Source organism: Muntiacus reevesi, chromosome 13 (genome assembly GCF_963930625.1).
Source record: "Muntiacus reevesi chromosome 13, mMunRee1.1, whole genome shotgun sequence".
NCBI lineage: Eukaryota > Metazoa > Chordata > Mammalia > Artiodactyla > Cervidae > Muntiacus > Muntiacus reevesi.
Window position 1 is genome coordinate 57,177,930 of NC_089261.1, and position 15,489 is coordinate 57,193,418.

A 15,489-nucleotide genomic window follows, 5' to 3' on the forward strand; every position below is an offset into this window, starting at 1 on the left:
TTCAATATAAAAATTTAATATTTCTAATAATTTCATTAAAATTTTTACTTTTATTCTAAAAGTTAATAATCCTTAATTCTGCTAGACCTTTATTAATAAAGTATGAAAAATTACTTTTCTTTATGATAGACCAAGACATTCTAAGAGATTTTCAAGCTGCCAAACAATAGAACAACATTTCTTACCCATTATATAAAATACAGTCTTGTGGTTTGAAAGCATTAAGGTGTTTTCTAAATCATCTTCCAAAGGAATTAGTTGCTCTTCTAACAAGGTTTGCAGAATATTTATCAATTTAATAATTTTTAGAAAACATTTACACTTTAAGAATGATCCTAAATAAAAGAAAAAGAATGATCATGAAAAGGAAATATTTGAGAGAGTAAGGGAAGTAAAAATTGAAACTCCCCATCATAAACAAATATTTCCTTTATTCCATAGCAACATCTAATCTTTGGGGAGATGTATATGTTAATGGATGCACATATTCTCACACACTAAATAATTTAAAATTCTTTCTTAGTTCATAACTGAATATTCAAATTTGAATCGAAATTTCAGTGTCTTTTAAAGATTTATTTAAATATCTGTTATGTTAGTCAATACTGCTCTGAGGTAATTTTCCCAGCTGTTTGCCAATACCAAGAATGCATATTTTTCTATCATAAATCCGGGAAGTACATTTTTACATAGAGTTTGTTTTTAGGGGGGAGAAAATATTGTGACTTGTCATGTATATTATTAGTAAACACATATGTTGAGGTTAATTTGTTTCTCCCATTCTTTTTTGTTTACTATAGAAATCACTTTAACTTTAGAGAATACTATATATATATATGTATAGTGTTTGTATATATATATATTTAACTGAGTATATATGTATATATATATATAACTGAGTATATATATATATTTAACTGAGAAAAAAAGTTCCTGCAATAGCAATAGCCAGGTATGTATGTTTCAATGCTAGGATAAAAATTCAGATTACCTCAAGTTTTGCAAATCATTCATTAATAAGCCACTGGTAACACATGCCACCTACATGTTCTGAAGAAATATAGACGGCTCTTTATCAAAACTGTGGTAAGCCTGGTGCTAAATATAAGTATCAGCGTGCCTTTCCATGCCTGCAATTTTCTGAAGTCCAAAAGTTCTTCGGATGGTAGCTGGCAAGATAATACTTCCACTACATAATTTAAATGCATTCCTCATCTGATTCAAATGTAGGGCTACACATTCTCTGCTTCAAAATCACATTCCCTTCCAAAATCTTAGTGTTGTGTGGATTGATTGAGTTTGAGGATGGCTCTTACCTCACTGTCCATTGTAATAGCTATATCTTCCATTCAAATTGCACTTTGGAATTTATAAAAATGATGTTTCATTCATTGTCTTCTTTGATTATTTGAGCAATTTTATGAGGAGGAGGAGAGATCTTTGCCAAGGAGTTTTAATTTGCCTTTCTTGCCCATTAAATAACCAAATAAGTTCCTTAAAAGGATTATTGAGCTTTCTACTCTATTTTTTGGCTGTAGACTAGTTTTTTTGTTTTACTTTGTTTTTTTGGCTGCACCAGGCCGCGTGTTGAATCTTATTCAATCAAGGATTGAACCCTCGGTCCCTGCATTGGAAGCAAGGAGTCTTAGCCACTGGACCAGAATAGTTTTTATGTATTGTTCCATCTAAAAATATTATCTTTAATTAATGCTTCACTTAGTATTTTGAACCCCTGTTCAATTTACAAAATGATTTGGGTACTTCTCTTTGAAAGGAACAAGTTTGATAGAACTGTAAAGCAGGGGATGAACGATAAGAGCACATTACTAGTGGAGAGAAAGAATGTTATTAACTGAGTCTTGAAGAATAGAAATGTTCTGCAGTGGTGGTCCTGGGTTTGCCAGAGCTAACTGTGCTCACCTCTTCATACACCAGTCAGAGACATCAAGTTACCAGTTTTAAATGGGCCATGGGCCACAGAAATATACACAAATTCAGGATTTTTTTCTTCCAGATAGTCAGTTTATCAGTGCATTGCCCTAAAGCCTAAGTTAACCTTTGTTTTCAAATAACTGATACATAAACTTCATTTCATTCTCCTGCAGAGCTTTGTAAACTTAAGTAAGACTGTTTCAATACTGCCGCAGTCCATGAACAGTGGATGCTAATGAGGGAATACAATCTATTTTGTGTTTGTTTCTGTCTTCATTTAGGGAATATTTGGTGAGGTGGTGGAACATAACAGTTTACATTATTTCTCCTCCAGCCAGGTAATCTCTCTTTTGCCTCTTGTAGTTGTACATTTGGGCCAAGTTATTCAAATCCTCTACGTCTCTGTGTCTCTATCCATAAAGTAAAGACAATAATAAAATAGTATTAAACTTTAGAGTTTTTATAAAGTTTTAATAAGATAATGCTTATAAATTACTTAGCATGGTCTCTGGCGCATAGTCAGTGTTCAGTGCATGCTACCGTTTATGACAAGGTTTCCACTGTAAGACACTTGGTCTTACTTTGTAAGACACTAGAAATACCAAGATGAGGCCCCTGCCTTTAAGAACCTTGCAGTCTAGTGGAGAATTGGTCTAGTTCCTAATTTACATATCTGATATTTTGCTATGTCCAAAAATGTAGCTGTCCAATATTTTACTCATTTTCAATTCAATCTAGAAATGTGTCTTTTTAATTTTTATTTATCTATTTGAAGTGAAGTTGGTTCACAATATTATGTTAGTTTCATGTATACAGAAAATGATTCAGTTATATATTAATATATATATATTATATATTTGAATATCCTATGTTATACAGGAAATGTGTACTTTTAAAAATCTAAGGCCCAACAAGTATTAAACCCATAGGTTATAATAGAAGAGCTTAATGTATTTACAGTCTTTTGTGATGATCATTTTTATTCATTTTGTTTGGTTTTGGTTTTGTTCTGGCCACACCTCTCTGCCTGTGGGATCTTAGTTCTTTACCAGGTATGAACCTGGGGCCCCGGCAGTGAAAAGCACAGAGTTCTAACCACTGGACAATTAGGGAATTCCCTATTCATTTTTAATTCCGTGAATGTCCTTGTAGTTTTTGTCAAAACTTTTGTTAATTTATTTTCGGGTACCCTAAACATATAACATAGGAACTTTCTAAAAGTGTTGCCAATATCTCTATACATTTCCTTCTTCAAAAAAGCATTTAATACTAGGATTCTCTTTTTAAAAAGACTTTATACTTTTTGTAGCTTTAGTATTTTGTCATTATTTCAAATAGATGTTCCACACAATTTAGTTTTATTGAAACATTCTTTTTTTCTTTTAGAGAAGACATTTTGGAGAACTGAACTCTGGAGTATGACAGATATTATTATTAATAGTACTTGACACATTTTGAGCTAAATAGTACTTAGTATCCAAGCCATTCCCTGATACCATATTGGATTCCTTGGGCAGCATATATTAAAGGTTCTACAGCAACTAACTGCTGCCTGGATAGCATAAAAGGAACAAGTCAATCCACTCTAATGTGCCATCCCGTATCAGATATCACAGTTCAGATGGAAAGTTGGTTCCATTCACAATTTAAAGTTTAAAATAAACTTAGGAAGCTTAAAATAAAGTATAAAATAAGTCATGTACACTCAGATGTAAATTATTGTGATCATAACAGTTTTTACCTATATAACTGAATATGTGTATACTTTCTTCCCCATAGGCATAAGATGTCAAAAGAATATTAGTACATGGAATAAGAAGCAGCTGGAAAGCTGTAAATTCTAGAAAATAATCACTTCTGGTATCTTGCCTCCATGCAGGTCATTACTTAAACCCAGTGTGGCTGATTTATTTTGTTTATGCTTGAAAAGAGTGGGGAAGAGAATCGTGGAAGAGGGTACTGTGACTTTGAGGTAGCTAGTCTCCATCTCAAATATCTTTTATCCTCTCATTTATGCTTTTCTCATCTGTTTTTGCATTTGCTACCATCAGAAGATAAAATGTACAACCCTAAACGTACATTTGATGTGGCCTAATTGCTCCATACCAGAAATTATATACCCCATAAAACACTTCCTAAAAGCTCTGACTTACTGGGGTATCTCCTAGCAGTTCTTCAACTTCATGTGAAGCAGGACAGACCTCTTTGTCAGAGTGTGGTCTAGGCGAGCATGGGTCCTGCCAGCATTTGAAAACTAAATACTTTTTTAAAGCACTGGAACAGAGGGTAAATACAATTAAGCATAGTAGAGGCTTTAAGGAGATAGATAAGACAGTGCCGTGAAGAGCATTCATTATCAGGAAACTCGGAGTAAGTTACAGACAAACTTATTTAAAAGAAAAGCCGGATCTGGAAAAATTGAGGAAATTTTAAAGAAAAGGGGAGAGTTATAAGTGATAGGTCCTCAATATAAGTTATAAGTTATAACTTATACTCAATATATATACACTTATACTCAATATAAGTTATAAGTTATAAGTGATAGGTCCTCAATATATTGTGGTTTCATGCTCAGAGAACAGTGAAAGTAAGAAAAGCCAGAAGAGTGAATAATAAAATGGCACAAGATATTCCAAAAAAAAAAAAAGGTCCATTTCCAAAATAAAATTTGTTTAACAGGAAGACTACCAAATCATTCCAAGTATAACTTAAAACTTCTTCAATAGAGTTGACCATGAGCTCCTTCCTAGAAAGAGGATATGTGGTACAGAGCAGCGGTCACCAACCTTCTGGGAACCAGGGACTGGTTTCGTGGAAGACAGTTTTTCCTTGGACAGGGTGGGTGGATGGTTTCTGGATAATTCAAGTTCATTACATTTATTGTGCACTTTATTTCTATTTCTATTACATCAGCTCCACCTCAGATCATCAGGCATTAGATCCCAGAGCTAAAGAACCTCTCAGGTTTTTTCTGGAATGTTTTCTGAGACCAAATGACAAGTGTTTGTTTTTTTTTTTTTGGTCTGGGGGCGTGGTTTTCTCACATCAACCAATCCTCCAGCACTCACTGGGTGTTCAACAATTCAGTTCATTTCTGACACTAACTATCCAGAGTTCACCCAGGCCCCGCAGACTAAGGGTTCAATCCTACAAGACTGCCTCCCCTACAGACACCAGCCATAAATGGGTCCCCACACTAGCCACATTTCTGCCCACCTGACTACATATTTGGGGGTTCCCATGAGCCCCCACCCTGACCTCCCCAGGCTCGATAACTCATAGAGCAACTCACAGAACTCAGGAAGTTGCCTTACTTACTATAACAGCTTTGTTGGACTTCCCTGGTGGCTCAGATGGTAAAGAATCTTCCTGCAGTGTGGGAGGCCTGAGTTTGATCCCTGGGTTGGGAAGATCCCCTGGAGCAGGAAATGGCAACCCATTCCAGTATTCTAGCCTGGAGAATTCCATGAACAGAGCCTGGCGGGCTATATATAAGACCACGGAGTCGCAAACAGTCAGACAAGACTGAGCGACTAACACTTTCACTTTTCACCACAGGTTTGTTATAGAAGCTATAACTCAGGAGCACTTAGTTACAAGGGAGCGTAGGACAAGGTATAGAAGTTAGGGGGACATAGAGCTCCCATGCCTTCTCCAGGGGTGCCACCCTCTAGTGCCTCAAATGTTGACCCACCTGGGAGCTCTCCAGACTCCTCCACTTAAGGTTTTAGGGAGGCTTCACTGATTGATGAAGTCATGACCATTGGTGACTGAACTCAACTTCCAGTCCCTCTCCCCTCCCTGGAGGTTGGTGGGTGGGGCTGAAACTTCTAACCCCCCAATTACATCTTTTGACTCCTCTAGCTACCAGTCTCCATCCTGAAGCTATCTATTGTTGCGATTGTTGTTTAGTTGTTCAGTTGCGTCTGACTCTTTGCAACCCCATGGACTGTAGCCTTCCCAGCTCCTTTGTCCATGAGATTTCCCAGGCAAAAACACTGGAGTGGGTTGCCATTTCCTCCTCCAGGGGATTTTCCTGACCCCAGGGATCAAACCCGCATCTCCTGCATTACAGGTGGATTCTTTACTACTGAGCCACCAGGGAAGCCCTGAATCTATGGGGGCTAGGGGAAATACCAAAAGTCACTTTGTTAGCATAAACTCAGGTAAGGCTAATGAAGAACAAAAGACGCTCCTATCACTCAGGAAATTCCAGTGGTTTTAAGAGCTCTGTGCCAAGAAACAGGGCCAAAAATCAAGTACATTTTTCATTATATTATACAACATCCCACATCATGCTGTGCTGTAACATCATGCAGCCCCTCCCATAAGCCCTCTGGGTTCTTCAGGAGATTGACTCCTCTTCTGAGACCAAATTAGACTTTTGGAACTGTTGAAGAGCACTGCTTCTCATCTTTTCCAGGAGTTGTGGAGAAATGAATACAGTGCTTTTCAAAACTTATGAACAAGCCAACATAAAGTTTTAGTGAGAATGAAGTCCTCTAGCGCTTGGAAATGGTTTTTGCCTACACTGACTTTACCTTCTTTGCATCCTGTGATTAACGCAGGAGTTCTGCTCTTGACTGAGTTCATCTGTGCCCACATACAGATGGTCTCCACTCTCTCCTCCTGCATTCTGAGAAGTGCTTTCACTTCACTTTGAAGGGTGTTGGTTGTCCTTGTGACACCGACAGCTCAGAGTGCTGGCCGTGACAGTGCTCTTCTTAGGTCACTGCTGTTGTTGTTGTTCAGTCCCTAAGTCACGTCTTAAGTTTTGCGAACCTGTGAACTGCAGCATGCCGGGCTTCCCTGTCTCTCGCTGTCTCCCGGAGATTGCCCAAGTTCATGTCCATTGAATCGGTATGCTATCTAGCCATCTCATCCTCTGTCATCCCTTTGTCCTCCTGCCTTCAATCTTTCCCTCCATCAGGGTCTTTCCCAATGAGTTGGGTCTTCACATCAAGTGGCCAAAGTATTGGAGTTTCAGTTTCAGCATCAGTCCTTCCAATGGGTATTCAGGGTTGATTTCCTTTATGACCCACTGGTTTGATCTCCTTGTTGTCCAAGGGACTCTCAAGAGTCTTCTCCAGCACCAGGCATCTTCTCCTTAGATACTTCCTTGTGAATGTATTAGTGAGCTTCATTCATCCTCTCCTTCAGGGTACGTCCAAGATGGCTCAAGTCATCAGTGCTTTGGATCCTTTTTAAAAAACAGATTAAAATAGTGGAGTAGGCAGAAAATGCCCTTCCCCAAAAGATATTAGTGAGTGAAAGTCGTTCAGTTATGTCTGACTCTTTGCAACCCCATGGACTGTAGCCTGCCAGGTTCGTCTGTCCATTGAATTCTCCAGGCAAGAATACTGGAGTGGGTAGCCATTCCCTTCTCCAGGAGATCTTCCCAAACCAGGAATCAAACCTGGGGCTCCTGCATTGCAGGCCATTTCTTTATCATCTGAGCCACTGGGGAAGCTCCCCCGCCAAAACTTCCTCATCCTAATTGGCAAAGGGGAATTGAGGTTGCAATGGAATTAAGATTATACTGAATTATCTGCATGGGTTCAGTGTCATCACAAATCCTTAAAAGTAGAGAGGGCACAGAGAAGGTCAGAGTGGGAACGATGAGAATTCAACCCTGCTATTATTGACTTTGAAGATGGAGCAACATCCAAGGAATGCCAGGGGCTTCTAGAAGTTGGAACAAGAAATGACTTCTCTAAGAGCTTCTAGAAAGGACCATGGTTCTGAAAACACAATTCTTTAGCCCAGTGAGACCTGTGTTGGATTCTAACTTACTAATTTTAAGATAATCCAATTATATTGCTTTGAGCCACTAAGTTTATGCTGATTTTTTACAGCAGTAATAGAAACCTGGTATTGTATTTGAATGAACGATTCTCAAATAAACCTGCTTGTCATTTCTTAATAACAAAAGGCTCCAATCTAAGAAGCACAGGCTTGTACGGGGAGGGGCTCACATTGGTCTCCAAGTTCTCTTGTTCCTTTCCTGATAATGTGCCATTAAAACATAGACATTAAGACAATTAATAAAGGAAATGTGTGACTTGCCTTTTAATAAAAGTATATGTTTTATAGAGAATTTTAAGTGCCACCAGTCTGTTCTTAGGTTAATTCCTAGAAACTCCTTCATTACTAAGAGAACAAAAGTTCTACTAGAGGTCTTCATTCATACGTGTTTTTCTGGGTAACAGGTGTAAGATAAATTTAGAAGATGGTTTTACTATTTGCAGACACTCTGCCTAATCTTCATGTAATTTATCTGTCATAAAACCAGGGTTTTTTCTTTTTTTTACCACGTTTTAGAGTGGAGAAAGCTCATTGAAAATATGCTAATTAAACTTCGTGTCAGAAGTTACCCAGAATAGGTATTTACTCTCTTTAATGCTTGGTTTGCAGCCATGCATATTTCTAATAGTGCAGCATTAACTGCCCTGCATCTCAAATTAGCATCATAAAAAAGAAGTTATAGGGGAAATAACAACTGAAAACTTTGTTACCTGCTTCCTTGGATAAGCACCTGGAAGACAGGAATTGGTTCTTGTTGATTATCTCACCCCTGGTGCCAAGTATAATGCCTAACACGCAGTAGATATTCAATAAATATTTGCTGAGTGAGTATTAAATGCGCTTTTTGTTCGACAAGACAGTAACAGGGAGTGCCTTATTTACTTGACACTTCCTTGCTTTCTCTATACCATAGGGCTGTTCTATAGATCACTGAACGTGAAGCCAGTCACTTGCCAGAGGGTCACTCAGCGAACTGCAAAATTGAGAAATGATGCTCCCAGCTCAGCGCAGCCCAGCCCTGTTTCCTAAAACACACAAGTCAGTTGCCAGACAGAAAATATTAAGGCCAGTTTTAAAGCAGGCAGAAATCAGAAAAAAATTTAGCTTTAGCCACATTGAAATATGAAAACATTGGAGTGTTTTCTTTAAAATACCGTAATGAAAGGCCATGCCCCACAATTTCTATTAAAAAAGTAAAACATACTTCCTGTTAGAATCATCTCATGAGTCCCTGTCTTTTTCAACAGGTGCTTCCTCTTCTTCAAAGAGGAATATTTGTAGTCCTTTGGTTAGAACTGTGGTGTGTTCACCAGGGGGGAGTTTATCTCAAAACTGTAGGACTAGATCTCATCTTGTACTTACATGAAAGTCATCAATACCCTTTGTTTATGGGCTTTGTCTCTTTTCTGCTGACCCTGTGAAATTGTTCCTGAGAACTGGATGATGATTACAATGGTGGTTAGCTACTTAACCAAAGTTCCTAAAGAAGGTTTTATGATGCACCCTGAAACATGGGTTGATCTCAAGGTTTCAAAGTATATAGGGACATTATTTTCAAATCATGCAAGTACCTGATTTTGGTGCTTGGTGAGAGGCTGTCCAGAAGTTGATGTGGTATTGAGAGGCCTGAGCACGGGGAAGAAAGGGGCTCATGGTAGCCTGTAATGATATTCTGTTGAAGCTTCCGTCGGTGAACTTGAAAAAAAAGAAAAAAAGCATTATCCAAATAGAGGAAACTCTTAAGTGTTGTTGTAAACTACTTTTTGCCTGTTTGGTTCAGGCAGTGGAGGTCACTCCCAGCAGCAGATACACAAAGCATTTGGTTTGAGTAATAAAGTACAAAGTATAATGTGAATATTTGGACACATTACTCTTTCTCACATCACTCAGGGTAAACATTTTGGACATTAGGTTAACAGTTTTCACAAGTATGATGTCAGAAGTCAGTGTCATTGGAAAGGTGTGGCTCCCTGCACCGCGGAGCTTCCGCTTGCCATCTAGGACTATGTTTGTCTCCCTTTTAAGACATCTGGGTTGAACTAATTAATCACTAGAGGTTCATTCGCCCCAGATGCTCAGCAGAAACAGTGCAATAATTTGATATTTCTGAGAGGAGTGCTTGGTTTTCATTCCATAAAACTACACATAATGAAGGGAAAGAATGGGAAAGATAAGAAGACGGTAACATTGACTTAAGGGCTTTCTGATAAGCCTGCGAGAGCTGGGCCGTTTTCTCGATCCTGGCGCCAGGGGTCAACACTCAGGATCTCAGGCGGCTAATGAAGACTGGTGGAGGCAACCACAGAAGGTCTGGAAACCTCAAAAATCTCATGGTGGTTCTGGCATTACAGTCTCTGACCCTGGTCCAAAGTTAAAACTTCGTGCCCAATCGACATACTTCTCCATTCTTATGATTTGTAACATGCTTTAAATGGACAGCATACCTCTGCAGGCTAATTCAAGCTAAATGTGAGCCTACCAATACTTTAAAATACCGACAGGAGTCAAATATCCTTCCTTTCCAATCTTTGAATTGTGTTATATGATATAATTTTAAAAGCTAGTTTTGAGAGACACCCTAGGTTGTTTACACAGTATATTAAATTTTTTCATCACTATAATTATGAAAGTGAATATTTCTCTGAAATGACTTGAGTCATTAGTCCTGTTTCTAAACCACCCAGAACACTACTTTTCACCTGGAAATTGACTTTAGAAAAGTGAAATCATGTGTAACTATTGTGTGTGTGCTAAATAGCTTCAGTCGTGTCCAACTCCGTGCGACCTATGGATTGTAGCCCGCCAGGCTCCTCTGCCCATGGCATTCTCCAGGCAAGAATACTGGAGTGTGTTGCCATGCCCTCCTCCTGGGATCTTCCTGACCCAGGGATCAAACCTGCATCTCTTATGTTTCCTGCATTGGCAGGAGAGTTCTTTACCGCTAGTACCACCTAAACAAATGTAAATCCTATAACCTGAAAAATTCAGGACATTTTTGAAATGACTTTCTTGATTTATTTACTTGTCATTCAGATGTCTCATTCTGTTTTCATATTTGGCCCTTTAATGAAAATCAGTGATGCCCCCGCCAACTCCAAATTCATTCGTGAGATACGTCAATCTCTAAGGTAAACAACCGTCTTCTATCACTTGTGGATTTATTTAAATCTCTTTTTGCATCTGTCTCTCTACCGTGCATGAATTCTACACCTAATTCCCAAAAAGCAACCAGCACAGTTTTAAACCACATTGCTAGCCAGCTCAAATTGTCTTTCAGATGATTTGATTAAAGACTACAAAAGAACTACATTCAACAAAATCTTCTTCTAGTGGAACGCAAACATTTGTGAAGTGGGCATGCAGTACTTAACCTGCATTCACAGCTTTAGAGGGGGATGTATCCGGAAGAGGAATAAATTGCAAACTAAATCCCACCCCTAGGCCTCCTTCTACAGCCATCAGGGAGGTTTAGATGTGCACTGGTTTTTCTATAATCAAATATTAGTTACACATCCCTGTTTTCAATGTCTCATAAGAAAGGCAAGAGCTATCTGTTTAATAAACATGTTAGAAGAAAGATGAGTCAATATTAAAATCATCATAATAAGATAATCCAGAAAAACAGACTCATTCATAAAGTCATAAAGACTTACCCTTCAGTGAGATAGTTCTCATTGTTAAAATTAATCATATTGTGATATGCAAATGAAGAGGCTGGCCTTTTGAATAATAACTTGGTAGTTCTGGGATATTTGCACCCACTTTATTACTTACACACACTTAAAGTTTGGATGTTTCCGCTTTGGATGGCATACATATGAAAGCAGTTTTTCTCTAATCCAGGAAATAAACAATGTTTATTAAAAGTAAACTTTTATGCCTAGAACTTAAAATTCACAAATCCATGTAGCATACAAACTGTACACAGTGTCATATATTTCTAGTAACACAAGCTATTCTGGGGAACAAAGGCAGGAGAATGATGGAGCATAACCCAGTGAAGAAATTGCAATATTAGAGATTTGTTTTGCTCCTCTGACACGTCTAAGGAGTAGCTTGCAGCTTTTCACCCTAAGAGATGTGCTGTTTAATGAAATAACATGGATAAGGTCAGTTTCGGTCACATTTTTTGCCATTGTACATAACTCAGCAGAGTACAGACGAAGTGCTCACTAGCTTACCAGGATGTGAACTTGAAGTATCTGATCTCGATAATTTTAGATACTTTGATTTCATTATAGAAATTCCTAGACTACTTGTGGGATAAAACAAATGCTAAGACCATATTGAGTTTCATCAAGCTGAATTAGCAGAAAATAAAGATAAAATGCCTTTCTATTTAAGCACACGATGATGTTTTAATTGTTACAGCATTTGGCATGCCTAATGTATACAATTCTTGACATACATGTAATAACAAAAGAAAGTTGTTTGGGATTTTTCTTTTATTTCCTAGTGTCCCCTTTCCTCTCTAGGATTTTTCCCACCCCCACCCCAGCCCTGGCTTTTAGCTCTCCTCTCATTTCTCCATCTTTCTATAAAGAAAAAACTCGAGGCAGCGAAAGGATCTATGTAAAAATACCTCATTTCTAGGCCAAGGCTGCTTATTACCTAGCTATGACGAACAGACCACCATGGTTGTGACAACTGATGTAGATGCCTCCAGGGTAAAACAAAGGTTTACATATTACACAAGCAATTTAACTGTTTTCTAAATAGATTGCCAAGACAGTGGGAGTTGGCAGCCCGCACTGTGTTTTAGGTTTGGGAGACTTGGATTAGAAGTGACTGGTGATTATGAACCTTTTTATTTGTCTTCTGTGAACTACAAGCAGCCTAGTAACCCAGCAGAGAATTCTTCACAGCACTTCAACTTGTCTTCCTGGCTTCCCCAGATTACCAACACAAATCACTTCACAAAAGTGGTGTAAGCGTCTTGTGCGTAGATAACCACACAAGACAATTGTCTTGTTTCTAACCTTTAAAGAGTTCTGCAAAGTGAAATGTTTTATAATCTTTTTTTGTGTGCAGTAGGCAACGAAGGAAAGAAAAGAGTTTGGACAAAGATTATCCAGGAAGAAGAAAGGGACTCTTTTGGGGGTTCCAGTTGAAACACAATAAAGAACGTAATTAACTTCACAATTCTTTGTGTTTTTCATTTGACTGCAGGGAGGAGATGAAAGAGGACTGCTAAGCCTTGCATTCCATCCCAATTACAAGAAAAATGGAAAGCTATATGTGTCTTATACCACCAACCAAGAACGGTGGGCTATGGGGCCTCATGATCATATTCTTAGAGTTGTGGAATACACAGTATCCAGGTATCATTTAAAAAATGGTTGCTGTTATTTTTCTCACTGCGTCTTTGTAATTTTTTGTTTAGAAGTTACAAATAATTTACCATCAGGTGGCAATAATTAAACCTCAATCTCCATCTGGCTGAACATCCCGATTGTGTCTTTAAGGAAAACTGCGAAAAATGGTAGCTTTGGCATTTTCCACAATTCTCTTTCCTCTTAAATGCCCCTTGGGAAACCTAGAAACTAATGTAATTTTCCAGTAATTTTTATACACATACCTTCAGTAAGTTTGCTTATTTACATACCACGTGTGTGCTTCCCTATTGGTATCCTATTTGCTTTCTGTGGGTCCACCTGACGAATTTCACAATCATGATTTGTTTCGTCCCCACCACGTAGGAAAAACCCCCATCAGGTTGATCTACGAACGGCCAGAGTATTTCTTGAAGTCGCCGAGCTTCACAGAAAACACCTGGGAGGACAGCTGCTCTTCGGTCCTGACGGCTTTCTGTACATCATCCTCGGTGACGGCATGATCACATTGGATGATATGGAAGAAATGGACGGATTAAGGTAAAAAACAAAACAGAAAGGCAGGTGCCCCTTGACGGTAAAGTGTTTTAAGTGAATTAGAAACTGAATTAGATCGCCTTGGTTAAATCATTTAACTGTTATTATCAGCATCTGCTTTTATAACACGAAGGGAATTCAATAAATCTGCTGATGTAGTGGTTTTGGAAGTCGCTCTTCTGAGATGTCCTCACACCAGCTCCTCCCATGGGGGTTCTACAACAGCTACCTTCCACACTACCTAACGGACTGACGTCGTTCAGTGGCACTTCTCAGGGGACGTTAGACACGTGGATTGGAAAAAAGGCATTTTAGAGGCTGGATGCCAAACGCAGCACCCCACCGATGCCTCAGCCTTCCGTCACCCCGAGCTGTCTGTGTCTCGGTGCTGGTCTGAAACAGAACAGTCTCTGGTTTCATTTCCCACAACGTGGAATTTGGAACGTTAATAATTTTTTCTCGAATGAGGGGAGGTGGTTTTTATTTTATTTTTTTAGCCATAGAGTAACCTCCCTGCGTTTAGTGTAGGTGAGACATGTACCAGAAAGCCCTCACCTGTCCTCTGATTCCGCAGCGACTTCACGGGTTCCGTGCTCCGGCTGGACGTGGATACTGACGTGTGCCACGTGCCTTACTCCATACCCAGGAGCAACCCGCACTTCAACAGCACCAACCAGCCCCCGGAGGTGTTCGCCCACGGCCTCCACGATCCAGGCAGGTGAGAATCCACGCCTCTCCTCTCTCCTGCCTTACGCAGAGCACAGATCCACCAAGTGGGGAAAGGCGGGTTTCCAGGCCCAGGGCAGCCGAGTCTCATCCAACACTGTGCCGCTAAAACCACACTGCTTCCTTGTCACCCAGCATTTTGTTCTCTTTCTTCTATTAACGTGTGAAGCAGACTGAGAAGGCAGATTAGACAAGACAAAGGACAAATTCACAGAGAAAAATCACCTTAACATTTTGGATGGTTCCTTATTAGATAAACACTGTGGGCTAGTGTCATGATTAAGACTTCAAACTGAACACTTCAGACAAATAATAAACCTTTGTCTCTGTTGTTATTCAGTCGCTAAGTTGTATCTGACTCTTTGCAACCCCATAGACTGTAGCCCGCCAGGCTCCTTTGTCCATGGGGCTTCTCCCTGCAAGAATGCTGGAGTCGGTTGCCTTGCCCTCCTCCAGGGGATCTTCCCAACCCAGGGATTGAACCCAGGTCTTAAACACTTCTAAATGTTAATTTCCTTATACAGTAAGTAAGGATGGTAATATCCACCTTGCAAGGTTGCTGTACTGATTAAATACAAATCTGTAAGTGAAGCACTAGCGTGTCTGATACAACTGATAGATTTTAAATAAATTATGGTTCTTATCATAGCTTCACTTAATATAAGATGACTCAGTGGCATTTGGAAGGAGTTGAGCTAAATGTTAACCTTTTTACTTGAAAAAAATTATAAGTATTAAAGGAATTCAGATTGACTGTTTGCTACAGTGAATCATAAAGAAACAACCACTAACTAGAGGGACCTCCCTGTTAGTCCAGTGGTTAGGACTCCATACTTCCAGTGCGAGGGACGTGGGTTCAATCCCTGACTGGGGAACTAAGATCTCATATGCCACTCAGTGCCACCACCACCCCAAAATAAAGAAGTATGTAGAGTGAGAAATTTGGGGTACACTTGAAAAACGCAAGGAAGTATAATTCTGTATAGCAGTTCTATGATGAAGGCTTCATTCAGTCTGTGGTCTGTTACTCATACTAAGGGATATCTGGCCACATTTATTCATTTACTAGTTAAGTTATTATTGCTATTTAATGTTTATTGAGTGTTCATTATGTGCAAGGTGAGTATTTCTCGAACTTTTTCTTTTTATAATCCCT

General features: G+C 39.0%; 1 protein-coding gene across 1 annotated transcript in view; it reads left to right on the forward strand.

The window, feature by feature from the left end:
• HHIP (hedgehog interacting protein) overlaps nt 1-15,489 on the forward strand; it is a 109,183-nt gene that overhangs the window by 51,677 nt on the left and 42,017 nt on the right. Inside the window, exons 5-7 of the mRNA XM_065904730.1 lie at nt 12,907-13,058; nt 13,437-13,610; nt 14,182-14,325. Coding sequence (XP_065760802.1) covers nt 12,907-13,058; nt 13,437-13,610; nt 14,182-14,325 — 470 coding nt within the window. The remainder of the gene's footprint in view (nt 1-12,906; nt 13,059-13,436; nt 13,611-14,181; nt 14,326-15,489) is intronic.